General features: G+C 37.9%; 1 protein-coding gene across 2 annotated transcripts in view; it reads right to left on the reverse strand.

The window, feature by feature from the left end:
- PPP1R9A (protein phosphatase 1 regulatory subunit 9A) overlaps positions 1-18,592 on the reverse strand; it is a gene marked incomplete at both ends in the record, with an annotated part of 135,413 nt that overhangs the window by 25,514 nt on the left and 91,307 nt on the right. For both annotated transcript variants that reach the window (XM_080639407.1, XM_080639406.1), the window contains 4 exons: positions 347-576; positions 2,924-2,977; positions 8,181-8,336; positions 16,536-16,671. In XM_080639407.1, the coding sequence (XP_080495533.1) occupies positions 347-576; positions 2,924-2,977; positions 8,181-8,336; positions 16,536-16,671 (576 nt within the window). The remainder of the gene's footprint in view (positions 1-346; positions 577-2,923; positions 2,978-8,180; positions 8,337-16,535; positions 16,672-18,592) is intronic.

Consider the following 18,592-nt stretch of genomic DNA (forward strand, 5'->3'; position numbering starts at 1 on the left):
CAATACCAATATAAAATGCTGCAACCTTGACAATCAAATGCTTTATTATGATTACTCTTGGTTGTTTGCTATCACATTGAGTTATTTAGTAACTTTCCAAGCTGGAATACTACAGACTAAGTCTTTATTTAGTTATAGTATTATTTGTCAGTAATACTAAATTAACACTTGAACACTACTAACATTTTGCCATAATAAAGAACCTATGTTTTTCATGAAAAAAGGTGAAAAAATAGTGTTTACCTTACAAGTGTTTAATAGTGAGTTTCATATTTCAAAATACATCGCATACATGTTTCCTATCTGACCACTAAGTCATTTGCTGAGCCTGGCGTAGGCTGCTTACTTTTGCTGAAAATCCTTGATTAATTTCTTTGCCTTGTTATATTTCTTCTCCAGAGCCTGATACTGGCTTTGCGTCTCCTTGAGGTGCTCATTCACGGTGTGACACAGGGTTTGTGCCTCAATCCAGTAACTCTCTAATTTCATCATCCTTTCCTTATTCTCCTCAATGTTCTGCTGGAGCTGGGTCTTCTCCAATTCCCACCTCACCTTCTCATTCTCAGCAGTCTGCAGCTGAACAAAAGAGTGGAGATGCAGTCAGTAAAAAGCTGCAAAGCAGAGCCTAATAGTTCAGGATGAATTCAAACAACACAAATAGTGAAAATCTGCGAATTAATAACTATAATAGTAATACGCTACTAGTGGAAAGAGCATCCTAGGGCAAAGAAAACAGGCTAATACATACATAGGAAGGAAGTAGAACCTTTCCTCTGTGTTCCAGTGGAGCCCCTATGCTTCTCTGCATCATACTAGCACACTTCAAAATGTCAATAATGGAACATTCAGGCAAACTGTGGGGTTAATCAGTCAGCACTGGGGATGCATTTTGCTCTTTGCATGCGGCTCCGGTGTTATAAAGCATTCACACACTTCCATAAAATGATGAAATTTTTTATTTTGGGGAGAATCTGATTTCGAGGTTCTGTATTTGATTTAAGAACAATTTAGAAAGCAACAGGAGAAAAAGCCAATTGCAACTAATCTATCTGCTTTTTTTACCCAAGTCAGAAATCCTATTGAATTTTTACAATGTCTGCTTTCCTGTCATAATCTTGCTTAATCTAGAAAGCCAGATAAAAGATTGAGCATAATTCAAAATTTAACATCGGGTCACAACTTAGTCTATTTCCATTTAAGCGAGCACAGAGTTTTGCATCCAATACTGAAACTATGCCAGAACTATTACAAGGACAAAGAGAACCTGTTAGAAATATATTACTCTTGTTCTCTTTAAACTTGCTTACTGAGTTGTAAGGAGACGATGTGAAAGGGGAAAACGTCCTTGCTGTTGAAGATTTCAGGTGCTAATTCTGCCAAACACAGCTCTGTGTAACTCTATGACCAGTGCAGTTCCATTCTTTGGCACCAATGGAGCCTTATGACCTCTTCCAAGTAACCTCAAAGAAGTCTGAATTTTACTGCTGAGTTTATAATAAACACTATCTTCTTCACTAGATCGTTCTGTTACATTTTTTCATGTTGGGCTTCTCACTTCCCAAATTAAGCTAGCTATGGGTTTCAATGTTTGGTACTGGATAAAGGTAGGGTTGTTCAGCAGCTTGTATATTTTAGCTCCCAGAATTTATAGAAAACAAAAAATGCCTTAATATCACTGTTTACTTATCAAGACTGTTTAATTTGCTCTTGGCAGTTCCGCCAGCATCATGAATGATATACACACAAAGAAAATAACTTGTTTTGCAGTTTTATCAGTAATATACCTAAACTAGCCACATTTTCTTCAGCTCTATTGAAAACACTAGGGAAAGAAGTCCAAAACAAAAAGGTACAATAACCCAAGTCTTGGAAATGGGTTTGCACAGATGAATGTTTACACCCACACATCATTGCCATCAAGTCAGTGGGGCTCGGCACAATCCCAAAGGATTCACCGTGTGGCTCCGATTCCTAGACAGGAACTGGAAAGCAGAGGAAGAAAGATTTCTGACTTTCTGAACTGGAACAATACAACAGAAATTGTCCTTACAGAAAATAGTTGCACTTTGAATTTGGTTTTAATGATAATTTATGTAGATTTAACAAATACTATGCAAATACATGGTGCATGCAAATGTTGCTAGAAACAAATAATAATCTAAGACCTTTTTCTGAAGTACAATTTTCTCTTCTTTTTATTTCCTTTATAATAAGAGAAGGATGTCATTATAAAACCTAATATTACTCAACAACTGAATTATCAGTTGACTTCTCATAAAGGTTATCCTAGTACAGAAAATACTATTCCTTTTTATTGCCATAGCAAATTCAATCTAACAACTAGCAACCGATTGTGAGATAATGTTTTCTGTTAAATTGGTAAGCTTTTTCCTTTCTAGAGTATCTTTTAAAGAATACTGCAACAATATGTAACAGCACCTTTTCCTTCTGTGTATAAAAAGCAATTTCTATTAAATACCTTTAAATAATTTAGAGAGTTTTTTTAAATGTCAAAAAAAAGGAAACTAGCATAAACAGGAAATTTTAACATCTTTGGTAAATAAATCACCTACTAACTTAGACTTGAATATTCAATCCAAATATAATTTAAAAACCTGAGAAAATGCATTAGAATTGTAAAATTACAAATCTGCCATTTAGTCACTATGATACCCCTTAAAATGTACGTTTAATCGAACCTACACGAGTTGGCAGTTTCTCTGAATAGCAGCACTTAAGATTTTACTTGAAACTTTGAATAAAGAATATACACTGAGACAAGATTTAGCTGAGCTACTGTGCTTCTTAATCAGCCTTTAATAAAAACTTTGACTTCTCCATCCACATAAAGATACACATGTTCAGATTTGATTTTGCACGAGTGGAAAAAAACAGCATGTATGAACCATATATTGATTCTTACCTTTGTCTTCAGCTTCTGAATTTCAGCTTCTGTAACTGCATGTTTGATTTGCAACTAAAATTGAAAATATAAAATAAACAAGTGAAGTCACAGAGAGTACTCCAATATTTTTAAAGCCTGTGCTGCAAGTTGAATACCTTTTACATAGCAGAAGGCCTTGAAGAGTGCTGCACTGCAGTAGATTGTAAATTAAAATGTCTAGCTTGCAAAATGACTCAGTCTGTGCAACCTAATTAAAGTTAGGACGCCGTCTAACCACTCATAATTTCAAATCAGAACATCCAATCTGTTTAGAAAAACCAAATGTCTTCTGCTTAGGAAAAAAAAAAAAAAAGGAAAAAGATGTTATCCTGCTGGGCTTTGCTCTCCTCTGATGTGAACGTGAAATACGTCCAGTGCTGCCAGGAAGTCCCACTGCATTGACAAAAGCAGGCACAGTACAAAAAAGCAAATATGGAAATAAGTGATTTAACAACTCAGGAAGTCAGGAAAACCTTGAGGGAAAATTCCACACGTTTATTTAATGCAAGAAAAACGATAAATTGATGCTATCCTTCTCCACCATTAGCTGGAGTTATCTGCTCAAGCTAGCTAATCTCAATTGAGAGCTGTTACATGGGGAAACTGTAAAAACCAGCAAATGGTATTCAAGCACACAAAATGATTGCAAGTAGATTAACAGCCCAGGCAGTGCGCTAAAGGTTGTAGTTACATTATAAAGCAGCGTGCCACAATAGCAGTGGATCTGTGCAGTGAAAGGGTCGGTGCTGAGGACTTTGCATCCACCTGCACACTTTCCAGGGGAATTTCTTTTGCACTAACCTACATTATCCTGATCCTGCGGAGTGAATACTCCTTAGCTCTTTGTATGTATTAGGAAATGCCAAAATCTTTAGTTTTAACCCAAAGGTCTGCTATTCACAGGCTTCAAGAACACTCTGAAGAACAAATCAAACCATCAACAGCATAACCCTAATACAAGTGGAAATCATGATGCACATGCACCCAATCCTGCTCTGCACCCAAATCCCTGATGCTCTATTATTTAAAGCAGGCAGCATGGACAAACTTCTGACAGGCTCCAAAACCATTATCTAATGCACTGTTTAACCTGAATCAGTGACTTGTGTGTGTTGGGTAAGGAGTTGACAGCAAGGGCAAAACCTAAATTACAGCCCTAGCTGTCACTGACAAAGCCTTCTTCCATTATTTATGAATACCAGGAATAGCTACGGAAACGCATGCTTTACATGAGGGTTACTTCTCTTACAAGACTAATGGGAGCCTTTGGGAATAGTGTATATTGAGCTAATGGAGTACGTGAGGCAGTTGTACTGAACCAGAAGTTATCATCTGTGGTGAAACAATGGTCACATTCTTGAAAACCAAGGTGTTAGTGAAACAATGTACAAATAATTCAAAAGAGAAGTTCTTCTGCAGGAGATGAGTAATTTTCAAAACAGCAGGAGCCATCACAGAACTGATCAATAAAGGAATCTTCGAGAAAAGCCAAGCTGCTTTTGGAATTCCCTGTTCATGGGCCTCTTGCATGCACTCCTTGTAGCATGGGAAATGCACATTCTCAGATGCAGTCAGGTTTGCAAGTCAGTCTTACCTGAGCTAGTGAATAAACCTAGTCCTTTCTTGTGGACAATTACTGAATTTATGCTGGAAGGAATTAAGGAGACACTGATACAACCAGTTCCATCTCAGGAACAGTTTAGGAACACTGTCTCCAGAGAAGACTATAAGCACTTCTAGTCCCCAGGATCATCTGCTACTTACACTCATTTTTTTGACTCTGCATTGAAAATTTCTATGAATTTTCACATGCTCAGTGAGGGTAGATGTAAGATTCCTTTTCAAATGAAGCCAGTCATTGAGTGGTGTTAATCGCAAGAAGTGGGTGGTGGTGCCGGTGCTACTCTACCCAGTAGACCAGGAAGCCAAGAAGGATATATACATTTCTGTAACTAAACACAGTAGAGGAAGCTAAGGAGATACTTCAATTAACATTTGCAAAAGATTTCTGTTGGTAGTGAAAAATTACGAAAGAACCATCTCAAAATGTATGGTGTGTATAAAGTGCCCAGGCCTTAATTCTGCTACCTCATTGTATTGGAGTGAGATAAAATCAGGAGAAGGATGGATGAGCTAGACTTTGCCCTTTGCAAAGTTAATAATGAAATCAAAAAGCCAAGACTCGGAGCCTCAGGCTACCTGCTTACAATCCATTCCCATCTCTTCTAAAAGCCCACAAACCCATAAGCAGCACTTAAACATCTTATTATTACATACAAATAATCTCCAAATTGTTGCGTAAATGACAATCTGCTCAGGTACAGATGGTTTTAACAGTTATTTTTATACTCTGTTATTAAGTTAAAAAATGAATACTGAGCACCCAGTCAGATCATTGAATCAGTGCACAGTACAGCAGATCCCACTGAGGCAGAAGAAAAAAGACACTTTCCTGCTGAACAGACAAACGTGTAGCTGGTCATCTACTTTCTTCTTCTTTTCCTTTTTTAAAGAACTAATTAAGCTGGCATAATACTAACACATTTATTGGTTAGACTGAACAGGCAAGGTCAACTGTTTGGCAATCAAATCTGGGCGCTATAATTAAAAATTTTCAATCAAGTTTACTAATAGGGGTGCAGAAATACCTTACTCCATGTCCCACATGACAAATTCTTGGCAGTTACTCTTTTGTATTTTTATGGGTTTTAGTCACTGAAGCTGTGAAGGCTTCATTTTAATGAAGACATTTTGAATAATTTTTGGCACATTTCCTTTTCAAATGTGTATTGAAAAGCTGACTAATTTTCTTCAAAACAATAAAACATTTTATAAAAAAATGAGAAAATTATATAAAAATAGAGAAAATTGACTGAATTCACCTAAGACCAAAAGGTAGAATGGGAAGTAAAGCTAGCAAATGTTAATATAGCCACAGTACACTGAGAAAGAAAGTACTCAATGGAATTTAATAATCTCCATGACAATTTTGATGTATTCATTACAAATTTTTGCATGATAATCCATTTTTCATATATTTCATTAAGATATGAAATGTAATACCTAATTCTTATATAAGATGTCCCTTCTCCCCACAGATTGTGTCTCTCTTCAATCATCACAGCTAAAATAAAGGTTCTAGCTCTTTCTCTCAAAGCAGTTAGGGAAAATCAGGCCCATTTTTCTGGTTTTAAAGCCAGGAAAACAAGACTTGCACAAGCACTGCAATTCACCCAGTGTCCTGGGTTGCTTAAACCATGACACCCAGGAAAGCCCACCTCTCTTTTGACTTTCATTCCAGAACCAAGGCATTTTAAATAACCGAGCTCTCAGAGCATGTGAGCACGTTTTTCATTGCAAAATCTGAATTCAACTAATTAGGTCAAACTATTATGCTTAAAGATTATGTCCAACCCACTTGTTTAATACTTTCATTAATCTCTGGAGTAAGAACACGAAAGAACAGTTATTCTTTAAATACAATTCCAGAAAACACTGTGTGGGCTTGTGCAGCGTGATTATGAACAAGTCCTCTAGTGTTGAAAGAATTCAGGGCAAATACCAAGAAAAATACATTCTCTCACTTTGTAGCAGCCAACAAAATGCAGCTGTGTACTGTTAAATACAAACACTGAAACAAAAGTGGCATATTCCTAACAGCAGTAACTGTGTGGGTTAGTGAAAAAGTCTGCTCTTCTGCAGCAGCATTCAATGTTTTCTTCTCAGGCTTTTGCCTGCGCTTGACCTGGAGGACCCAAAGTCCCTCCACCTGATCTCTACACTAGTGGTTTTAGGCCATTACATAAGACAGGTCAGCAAATAGCTGCAAACAGTTTGGATGTGCTGAAATATGGCAATAGCCCAAGGTGATGGAAACTCTATTCAGGCATAGTTTGACAGGTAATCTAGTCAAAGGTGAGGGTTCTGCCCATCACTGTATCTGTGGTTTGCACAGCCCTGCTATACTGGCATAATCAGAATGGTAGTGTTTGAGAAAGTATCACTATGTATGATGCACAGTATTAGAAAACGAAGTAAACTGTTCCGCTAATTTGCATAAGAGCCTGGAACTTGAAACACAGAGTGAGAAAATTATTGGTAAAATAAAAAACTGTCAGGAAACACCACTGAATAACAGCATGCATCCAAAGGCTGAAAAAGGTATCTGCAGAAAAGGGAAAGACTGGTTGCTCATTGACTGATTCCTTTTCATACATTACTCCCACTAGAGAGAAGTAACAACATATACTCACAGAAGATAAAATATCTGGTTTGAATGGAGGCAAGAGGAGAGGACAGGGGAAGAAGGATAAAATGGGCACAGGTTCTGCTGCTCAAATCTCCTATTAGGCTCTGGATACTTTCCATACTCCTGTATTTAAAATGTTCTTTATTGTCATCACCCAGCCCATCACTGTGGGCTTAGACAAAGTCAATTGTTTCATGTCTTTATTTGCATCAGAATTCAGGAAAGCTCACAAATAAAGCACATCAAAAGCACAACCTAAAATATGGAAGAAATATTTCTCAGTACTTTGGCATGTTAAGTTATATGAATTCAATGACTGCAATGAACACCACTGACTCAAGCTCCAGTTAGTACCAGTGGATGCTATACAAACTCTGTAAGCACAGAATTTAGTAAAACACCAGACTGAAATATGCCAGCTTCCCCAATACAGCATCTTTCTAAACACATGGCCAAACATATGACGCTGTTGTACACTGACGAGTCACTACGTAATGGTACAGGATGAGCTCCACATGTCCCTCTTCACTGAAATTTATCATTTGGTCTTTGGTTTTCCTGATCACTTTTGACTGGAACCTTACCAAAAAAGAAAAAAACAAACAAAAAAAAACCCACACCAAAAAACCCCACCAAAACCCCCAAAAGCAGCAATCTGCAAACAATGAATTAACTTGCACTCTGTCTTCCTGGTCACACAATACAAACTAAGTGCTGAAGGCAGACTAACTTCTCTACTGAAAACTTCAATTATAAATTACCCTCCATCAACACAATAGTCACCTGAAATCTGATGCTAAAAAAACCTGAAGAACAGTTCCACTTCTTTTAAGCAGAACTTTTGAAGTCAGTCAAAAATACTGAGAATACAAACACCTAGAAATCAACTCTCATTTTCAAGAGAAAAGACAAGCACTGAGCAAAGGGATAACTAGAAATCTAATTCCAGTGAGATATTTCAGGAATATTTTCTGATCTATAACTTACCTCTTTGAATTTGTGAGCAAGTTTGCTGGTGTCCACATCACTCGGGGAGAACATGTCATCATTTTCAGGGAGATCGAACACTTCAATAGCCATGTCACCTCCCGGAAGGACAGGTCCCATGTCGTCATCTTCTTCATCTGTGGCATATTCCCCTGTCTTAATTTTATAGCATTTAAGAAATTCAGTTATCCTCTTATTAGGCAGAGACTGTTCAAAGAGTAATTAAGCTACTGTGCAAACACAGTACACTGCATACAAAAAAGGTTATCTATTTCTCTGGCTATAATCCCAGTGTATATGAGTTCTACCAGACAAAATACAACTCCACAGTAGTTATTTCAGAATATTAAGAGAGAGAAGACAGTGTATTAAGCATTACTGTATCTGTATTCAATGGTTTTCACCCTTTTACAAGTGAGGCCTCTTTTCCATAGGAAGATCTCTCCAAATTAATCTCAGATTTAGCAATGAATCTTTTCCAAACAGAAATAAAAGCAGAGCAGGACACAGGATCTTGATTAGTCTTTTGCAATTTGGAGGAAGTAACTCTTCAGTGATATCCCATGTTGACTTTGAAAATCAACTGGTTAGTTCTTTATAAACGAATCAATAACGGAGAAGTCACATTGACACAGACAACAGCAGGAAAAAGAAACTTGAGTGTCAGAGATAAGTTAAGAGACTGATGTCAGTTTTTACTGAATTTTTACCCTGAATAAGGAGCTGCTTCTAGCTAGTTTTAAACAGCAAATGCAGGTGTTTCTTGGGCCGCTAAACCACGAGATGTGAACAATTTGTTGACAAAACAGGATTAAAAAAAATCATAAGCTACAATCAGTATCTCAAGATTAAATAAAATAAAAAGATAATATTGAAAAGAAAAAGCTGCAATATTAAACCCCAGGTTGCCTAGAAAACCATTTGCACAGACACCTGTGCTCATCTCTGCCCATGCCTAAGGTGACTGGGTACCACTTCACTTTAGCAGGGCTTCCTCTGGAAGCCAGAGTACATCATGTACAGATCACAAACAGCCTGCTGGCTGTGCAAATGACTGTGCAAAAATAGTATAAAGCAAACACTTCCCTCAGGGCCACATCTGGATTTATAAACCTTGGGACTTAATAAATACATGGAAAAGGAAGGGCGGGGGAAGGGGTGCAGTCCTTCTCATGTTTATACAGTAATAACACCAAAATTCGACAAAACTACTCAAGTTTTTGTTTCGGTTCCCAAGATGACACGTAACATTGTTATCAGAAGTATATTCCCAATAGCACTAGGATTATCTACTAGTGTCATTTTTTGTCAAAAGAACTTTTCAAAACAACATTTAAGAACTCAAATGTCCGAACAACAGTTTGAATCTCAACTTCCTACCTTAATTTAGTTTCCCAGCTGGTGTTTAGGCTTATGTGAATCTTCCTCAACTAAAAAGCAGTGCATGGAAGCATGTAAGCCCAGTTGCACAAGTACACATAGAAAAGTTATATGTATGCATCCAAAAGAGTGGTATACTTGCAATAAACCATCACCATTTCTTGGACAGGTAGCATATAGAATCATAAACAGTTTGGGTTGGAAGGGACCTTTAGAGATCATGAAAAATCTATATTCTTCTCACTAAAGTTTTAAAAAGCAAAGAAAGCCAAACCGCACAGAAAGCACAGAATGAGTTAGCAATATCTTCTGATGTTAAAAGAACCATCAAAAAAAAAGGAAGTCATCAACATGCATGACCCATCCATACTTCCATACATAAACATCACTGTTACTGTGAGCCACTTCTTAAGACAGCTATCTCTATCTCTATTCTATATTCTCCAATGAAATATACAGGTATAATTTATTTTACATACTTTACATCTACCAAAACTAAGAATCTGAGTAGTCTTCAGCAAAAAAAAAAGTTTACAGCTGATTTTTTTCTTTTTTCCTTATTTGAAACAGAAGCAAAAGAACACACAATCCATCTCACTGGAGTTTTCAGGCATGTTAGCGTACAACTAAACAAAACAACACTGAAATTAAATTGATCATTCTGTAGGTGTAGGTCTCACACACACAAATTTCCCCTGTTATGCTACACTTGTAGTAACTCCTGTTCCTATTTTATTCCCCATGGCTATATGCAGTTACTGTCTAAATGCAAAATTAGGCTGCTAACTCTCCTGGCTTTTTCCAGGAGCACATATCACTGCCCTCACACACCATCAGGGCGGTGAGAAGCGGAACAACTAACTCAAAAATCCCAGTGAGATTTCAATGAAATTAATTATTGTGGGGACAAAATATTAGCCCAATCCATGTACTGCCAATTTTGCAGTCACTTCTCTGAAAAAAAAAAGCCCCAACCTATTTAGGTGGTACACAACTATCATTTCCACATGAAAAAATCATCTCGGCAAGTCCATCAGCAGTGGCAAGGAAATCTCTGACGTATGCAAGAGGAGGCAAAATAGGGTCCTTAACTAGCAAACTTATGACAAGCTTATGTAAAAAAAAAAAAAAAAAAAAAAAGAGATCAGCTACATGTGCATTTAAAAGGAATATACTAATGTAATGCAAAATTCTAATTAGATTTTCCAGTTTTGGTAAAAAAATAAATCAGATTAGTTTAGTTAAAACTTTGCTCAACACCTTTGTCGGCGTCGTGGACAGTGGGATTGAGTGCGCCCTCAGCAAGTTTGCCGATGAGACCAAGCTGTGTGGTTCGGTTGATACGCTGGAGGGAAGGGATGCCATCCAGAGGGACCTCGACACGCTTGTGAGGTGGGCTGATGCCAACCTGATGAAGTTTAACCATGCCAAGTGCAAGGTCCTACACCTGGGTCGGAGCAATCCCAGGCACAGCTACAGGTTGGGCAGAGAAGAGATTCAGAGCAGCCCTGCGGAGAAGGACTTAGGGGTGTTGGTCCATGAGAAAATGAACATGATCCAGCTTCAGTGTGCACTCACAGCCCAGAAAGCCAACTGTATCCTGAGCTGCATCAAGAGGAGCATGACCAGCAGGTCGAAGGAGGTGATCCTGCCCCTCTACTCTGCTCTCGTGAGACCTCACTTGGAGTATTGTGTGCAGTTCTGGTGTCCTCAACATAAAAAGGACATGGAACTGTTGGAACAAGTCCAGAGGAGGGCCACGAGGGTGATCAGGGGACTGCAGCACCTCCCATATGAAGACAGGCTGAGAAAGTTGGGGTTGTTCAGCCTGGAGAAGAGAAGGCTGCATGGAGACCTCATAGCAGCCTTGCAGTATCTGAAGGGGGGCTATAGGGATGCTGGGGAGGGACTCTTCGTTAGGGACTGTAGTGATAAGACAATGGGCAACGGGTTAAAACTTAAACAGGGGAAGTTCAGGTTGGATATAAGGAGGATGTTCTTTACTGTAAGGGTGGTGAGGCACTGGAATGGGTTGCCCAGGGAAGTTGTGAATGCTCCATCCCTGGCGGTGTTCAAAGCCAGGTTGGACAGAGCCTTGGGTGACACGGTTTAGTGGGAGGTGCTGGAACTAGATGATCTTAAGGTCCTTTCCAACCCTAACTATTCTATGATTCTATGATCCCTCCCAAAGACTTATACTAAAGAAAAGTATAGCATACAAAAAGAAAACCAAACACGTATGAAGGAATAGGTTATACTGGGGGAAAATTCAAGAGCCGGCAATATTCTCCTGGCCTCCCGAGCCTAACTGTTTGAAGATGGTCATCAGGCAGCCAAAAATGAACACAAAGGAAAATCTGGCTTCAAATTGTACATGAGTGTCTGTGGACACAGTCATTTTTGCTTCAACTAATGCAAAAAGTAGTCATCAAAGCAAAGCACTGCAGTTTGCTCAGGTAAACAAGACAGCAGGATGACACAAACACATTACAGAACACAGAAATAAATGGGACTTTTGCTCTTGTCTTCAAAAGAAAGTAATCTCATCTCATAATCACATGAAAGACAAACTACAGGTTCAAAAGAACCAGTGTATGCTTTAAGGAAATATATGTCATAAACTACATGAAACACGCTTTCCCTGAAAAAATTCTCTGCTGACTTTTGTTTCACCAGAAACTACCAAAAGGTTGCTCAGACCCTGCGTCAGTAAGCTTAGAATGGGAAGGTCAGTGTTTTACAAGGAGCAGCAAGGCACAGACAAGAGTTATTTTATTTCAAAACAACAAAGCCTTGTGAGGTCAGTTGTTACTGTAGCTGCCTGAGGTCCCTTGCAATACATTTTGCTTTCTCAGCTGACAACAACAATAACACTTTTTTTACTCGAAAGTCAGTGAAAACTTACATGCTTTTGAAGGAAAACCTCGGACTCTTCAGTCTGTATTGGTGAACAAAATTCATCCATGCAAAAGATCTATTTCTCCTTTCAGTAGTACCTAGGGCTTAAGCTCATCCAACCCACAGCGATAACTTCTGTTATTAGCCATTCAATTTTCCTATATGCTATCACAGCTAATAGCATGCAATTATCTTTATTAGCATGAAATGCAATTTCCCACTTTAAAAGGCAAAATGTGTAACTCACATTGTTCAGCTGCCTTGTAAATTCTTGAAATGCACCTAACACTCCCAAGCAGAAAGAAGGAGCGGCAGCACCAGTCAGAATAATGCAGACAGACCTCCCCCAAATCACCGTAACAAAGACCGCATCAAGATAAATCTTTTGTTTTTGCTGAAACTCTTCAAAATCAGGGAACACCACTGCAAGACCTATGGAAATAACTCAAGCCTGCCTCTTCATTTGTTTTTTTTCATGGCTTTTACTTAATATAGTGGTAAAAATTATATCAATCATCGCTTTTACAAGAGCGCTTCATATTAATGATGTTGGAAAAGTACTCTCTGAAAGATTTTGCTTAACAAATGTATTCTTTGGAGTTAGACATTCAAACAAATTGCAGCGTGTATATCAAGATTTTCTTGAGTGGTTCTAACGTTGCTCTGGTCTAAGAATATCCTGATAAATAACAATGACAAATTAGAAAATATTCAAATTACTATCAGTGATATTAAAATACATTAAAATGTCACTTGTACAAAACTACTTGTCTGTGGCCACAAAGTGAACAGAATTCTGTGATACGTTACTAACTTCACATCCTGCAACACAGCGTGCAGCCTGCAGGGGAACGGGTCATCTGCTTTATGTGGCTTCTTCCATTCACCATAAAACATGGAGAAGATAATATAATAATAATGTTCAAATCGAAATTCCAAGGAATGCCAGAATTTGACTAAAATGTGCCCAGAACGCTGTGTTAACACAGGGGTGTCAAAGGTTTCCGTCAAGGATACAGATTCAGGTCATACTTAATACACTAAGTAGGAAACACAAAGATAGTGCCTACTTCAAAGCCTTTTTGTTTTCTGACAGAATACAATAAATTAAAAAAATGTGGGAGTTTAGGAAGCTAGATGAGCTGGTGATGAGTAAACTCGAAGCAGGTTATCTAGGGGCAGTACCTGAAACAACATATTCTCCAGCTTTACTGTAGTTAGCACAGACTCATCTGGAAATGCCAATGCTGCCTACCCTAAGTAGTGCTTGAGAAATAACTGATGCTCTTGGGTCTGTGTGTTCTGTGGGAGCTTAAGAACACATTGTGAGCTATTGCACATTTATCCTGCTTGTCTTTGCCCATTGTAGGTATCTCTTTTCTTTAATGTTTGTCAGTTCTATACAAGGTTCTTTCATTTGCTTGCAAAGATTAAAATGAAAGAGCATCTGAAAGCATCCTGCAACCCTGTGAAAATCTGCAGCCCATGATAGCAGCAGACTCTGAAGTGCAAGGATGCAGGGCATTTATATAGTAAATAACGTTTCTTTCAGGATCACTTATGTAGCAAATGATGTATCCTTCTGGAAACACTACCTGTATTAGTATGAAACTTCCCCAACATAACTGTCATGTAACATTCCTGCAAGGAAATGGAATGAGAAGTTACAGCAGGCTAACAAGTTTCTCTAATTTAGTGTCTGATTCGAGTCCAGTGCACACTGGCTCGCCGAAGTCAAAATCGTTTCAATAATGCTATTTTAAAGAACACAGATCCTTCTCAAATAGCTAGATCCTGCTTGGGCTACGATGAAGACTATCCTAAGTTTCAAAACAGAGGGAATCCAGCCAGCTGGTGGCACAGCAAAATAAAAAACCAGGACTTGCAAACGCCTGGCACATGCTCTCTGCCTGTGATTTGACCAGCTCTACCAAACGTAGTCAGGTGCAGTGACTGCAGGACACAAACACAGATCACTGATTTCCTGCTCCGGAAACCTGACATGTTATTGCTGTCTTTGTGGTAAAGTCTCTGAGGCTCAGAATTTGACAGCCTCAATGGAGGGTTGAATAAAGATCATTTTCTTGTTTATTTATGCAGCTCTGTACTTGGAAATCTATGTTACTATATTTTAAGAACTGCCTGCAAATGAACAGGACAGTTTGATAGCTCTGAGACTAAGCAACTCCTGTATAATTCTGTGCCACTCAGCAATCCAAATATTCCCGAATTTCATGCACTCAAAATCACTATCACCTTGAGGAAACGGACTTGAAAGAGCAGGGGATTTTGTACATTTGTGGATATTCGTTCAGACACTGTAAACTGAGATTTTCTTGCCCAAAAGATGCCCTGCTTACCAGAGTCAAAGAACATAGGACTGGCAGTGGCATGTGTCATACAGCAACACAAACCCAGCCATGTTTGCCCTCACAGAGCAAGGTGAGCACAAAGTGTAATGCTCCTATTTGACAGTAAATGGAGTAGAAGTGCTTGTGGTGACCAAAAATGTCTTTGAACTGCATCTAATGTTGCATTAGATTAGAGCTTCCATTATGCCAGTTGCCTGGGAATGATGCAAGTTATGTGAGTTTACTTGGATGGCAGGTGACAAAAAGAAAAAAAAAACCAAATCTGTGATGAGTTGTGAGAAGTCTCTTGTCCCAAAGGCTAGAGGGGGCTGTCTCTTCTTGGTAGAGTTCCTTCAAGAAATGAGTTAAGATTTTGAATTTTATTTCTAGACTAAACAGAAGCTAGAGCACTTGCATGCTTCTATAGTTTAAGGAAGGAACAGAGAGGATATGGATTTTCTGGCCTTCATGCTTTCACACAGGCACATACACATATGCATCCCTAACACAGACAAGTATGATTTTATTTATATGAATTAAATATGCACCTATGACAGGATTTATTCTAAAATATATTATAATATTTTTATTTTTAACATCAGTAATATTATTAATATTAAAGTAAGTGAAAGCACCACTGGGGCTAGATGGGACTTTTACTTAGTCTTCTGGGACACCTGTTCTGACCTATTGCTAGTTCAACAGTGTATTTCAAAATCTGAGTGTATGCTGATTTTATCCCAGAGTATTGCTTTTTCTATTTCACTGCTTAGAAGCTTTGTCTCAGTATCTAACGGAAAACAAAACTGAAATAAATGCATAGCATTAATTCTTTATCATTGTCCCTTCTCTATTGCCTCCTTCCATAAAAAAATTCAAAGTCTGCCCCAGGACAAAAGCACACCAATACACAGAGTCTGGCATTTTGCATAAAATTATGTAAGATAATGAGAAATGAAGGTGGCATGTTTGGTCTAAGTGGAAGGGGTTTGTTACAACACCTGCCTTTTTACCTTAACCCAGCAGCTAATTGAGGGTGTAACACAGACAGTAGTCTCTGAAAAAGTTCTCTCAGGAATCTTTTCAAGTATCTTGGTATTTAGGTATATTACGAATTTTCAGAGAACAGAAAGAAATAATGGAATATTTACTGTATAAAGTGGATAGTTTCAAAACCTTTGTACTGGGACATCAGACGCTAATTGTGAACATCAATCTATCCCATGGACTATCTGTTCACACAGAAGCAAAAAGCAAGAGTGTGGAAGGAGGGGTCTTACCTGGATTTCTCAGAGTATTTCTTAATGTTCTTAATTAAGAAGAACGTAAGTTCTTCCAGGAAAAAATAAAACTTCCTCAACCCCTTAAAAGTTAGAAGGTGACTTTTAACATCTTTCACAAAAACTGCTGTTTCAGAAGCCAACTTTATTCCCTTATTTCAGAAAAGCATACGCCATCAGAGGAAGAGCAATGATTGCAGCAGCACTGACCAATTTGCTATTGGCTCTTCCGTAACAAAACAAGTATTTTAAGTTCATGTGGAAAACTTCTCAGTAACTTTGTTCTTCAAATAACATTCACCATCAAAATCTGTAAAAATCAGCAGCAGAGGTAATGGAGAGGGCGAGAAGCTGACTTCTGAGTGACAATTAAAAAGAAGGAATTAGGAACAGAAAATAAAACATTAAAAAAGAAGAAATAGTGAAGTGTCAATACAGTCTGTTACCTCATCATCATCTGCATCATACTGTGCATAATGCTGCTCCAGCAGCTCTCTCTGGCGGCGTTCTTGTTCTAGAGTTTGGCTGATCAGCTGCGCAACCTCACTCACTTGTCCTGGTTTTTCTCTTCCGATTACAAACCTATACAAATTAGTAGTAAAAAAATATTAGTCCTGTTGTTTTACCAAAGTTCTAGACATTTAGCTGTGTCTTGTACAGAGGGTAGCCTTTTCCTCCAAACATACATGGCTGTGATTGTTTCAAATGTGTTCTGTGGATGATGTTTGCCAGAAAGGCACTGCGCGCAAGACAAAGAGGGATCAGGCCATAACAGAGTTTACAGGAGGGTGAAAAAAGCAGTCACTACTAAAATCTTCACTCCAAATTTCAATAAAAAATATCTTCTGAACTTTACAGACACAGACCTAGAGCTGGGTCATTTTTAAAAAATATATCATCAATTCCATTCCCTTTAGAGCAATGCACTTCCTAGAAGACCAGATGCACACTAACAGCATGGACATACGTCTGGCAGCTTGTAGCGAAAGGAATATGCACCAGAGTGCACTTCTGTCCCCATCTTGACTTAGAAGATATTTCTGAGCTTTTATATTTGCCTTCCTCCTGTCTGTAACAGAGAATCTATTTCCACATTTTTAAATCTGACAGACGCTATTTCCCTAATTTTAAGCTGCATTTAAATCTCTCCTTTATTTCATGAACTTCTGTTGCTAAGGAGCATTTTTCTTCACTGTTAGCTATTGCTGAACATTGCGAGCACATTTTTTTGGCTTAACAAAAGCAAAGGAAGTGCTTCTTCCTTGGTTGAGATGTACAAGACTGCTTCCTAATCTTGCTTTCAGCAACTGCAATACAGACTTGGCTTGGATTGTAACAATTCTTTTGAGCACAGTGGCATAACCATAATTAGGTATTTTGCTATCTATAGTATGAATGATAAACACCCATTATACAGTACCAACATACTGTAAACTACTAAACAAAAGCACAATTTAAAGATGTCAAAATGAAGGAATATTTTCTTAGCAGGCTAGAAAGACAATTAGGTAATTACTGGTGAAAAAAGTATTATGCAGAGCTGAAAAGAAAAGATGACACTGAGATACTGCATACGGTACATTATTTGTTTCCACAACATTTGGTTCAAATTGTGAATTTAATTTATTATTGGAATGAGAGGTAGAAATCTGCATTATATCCCATGTAAGAAAACGATTTTCATTAGTACTGCTTATCACTGTTGAAGTCATTTGGGATTTGGCATTCATGTGTAAGTCAGCTTCCCATGAGTGGATGACCCTGAGTCCATTTCCTATGCCAAACAATTTGTCAGACTCTACAGAACACAATTCAGAGATTATTTTAACATCATCAAAATATCCAAGTCAATAATTACTTCCAAAAGGATAAGAAAGGTGACAGTGAGTGACTCCATTTGATATAACAACACAAGGTGCTCTGAAAAGTAAGTCTCTTAGCTTAAAAGCATTTATAGAAAATACAGCAGAAATTAGAACTAAATCAAGAAAATAACATCAGCATTTTAATCCTGATCAAAACAGATCATGGTCTGGCACTCACATCCTACTATTATGCAATATGACATTGATTCTCAATAATGATAAAGACCTTGGGCTGGAAGAAAAAGAATGTTTCTTCATGGCCCCTATCCTTCACTGTTCTGCATACTGACTCATAGTCAGATCCTGTTTCCTCTGAATTTTAATTTTAGAGCCAAGTATTACAAAGATTAAATGAGCCATGTTTTCAGTCTCAGCTGGGAGGAACAATGAACTTTTGATATTACCACATGAAGTAAAAAAGGATTCAATCCATATTTGCTATGTATTTGTAAGGTAAAAAACAAATTAGAAGAAAATATGGGAAAAAAATAACTTATAATTAAACTTCTATTTTAAACAAACACTTTAAGCAACATTATGCATGAGTGTATTATTTATACATGTACTATTTATACACAGTAGAAAGAGAATTACATTTGTAAACACATGAGGGAGATCACCTATGTGGTAAATTATGG

This window comes from Psittacula echo, assembly GCF_963264785.1.
Source record: "Psittacula echo genome assembly, chromosome: 2".
NCBI classification, from domain to species: Eukaryota; Metazoa; Chordata; class Aves; order Psittaciformes; family Psittacidae; genus Psittacula; species Psittacula echo.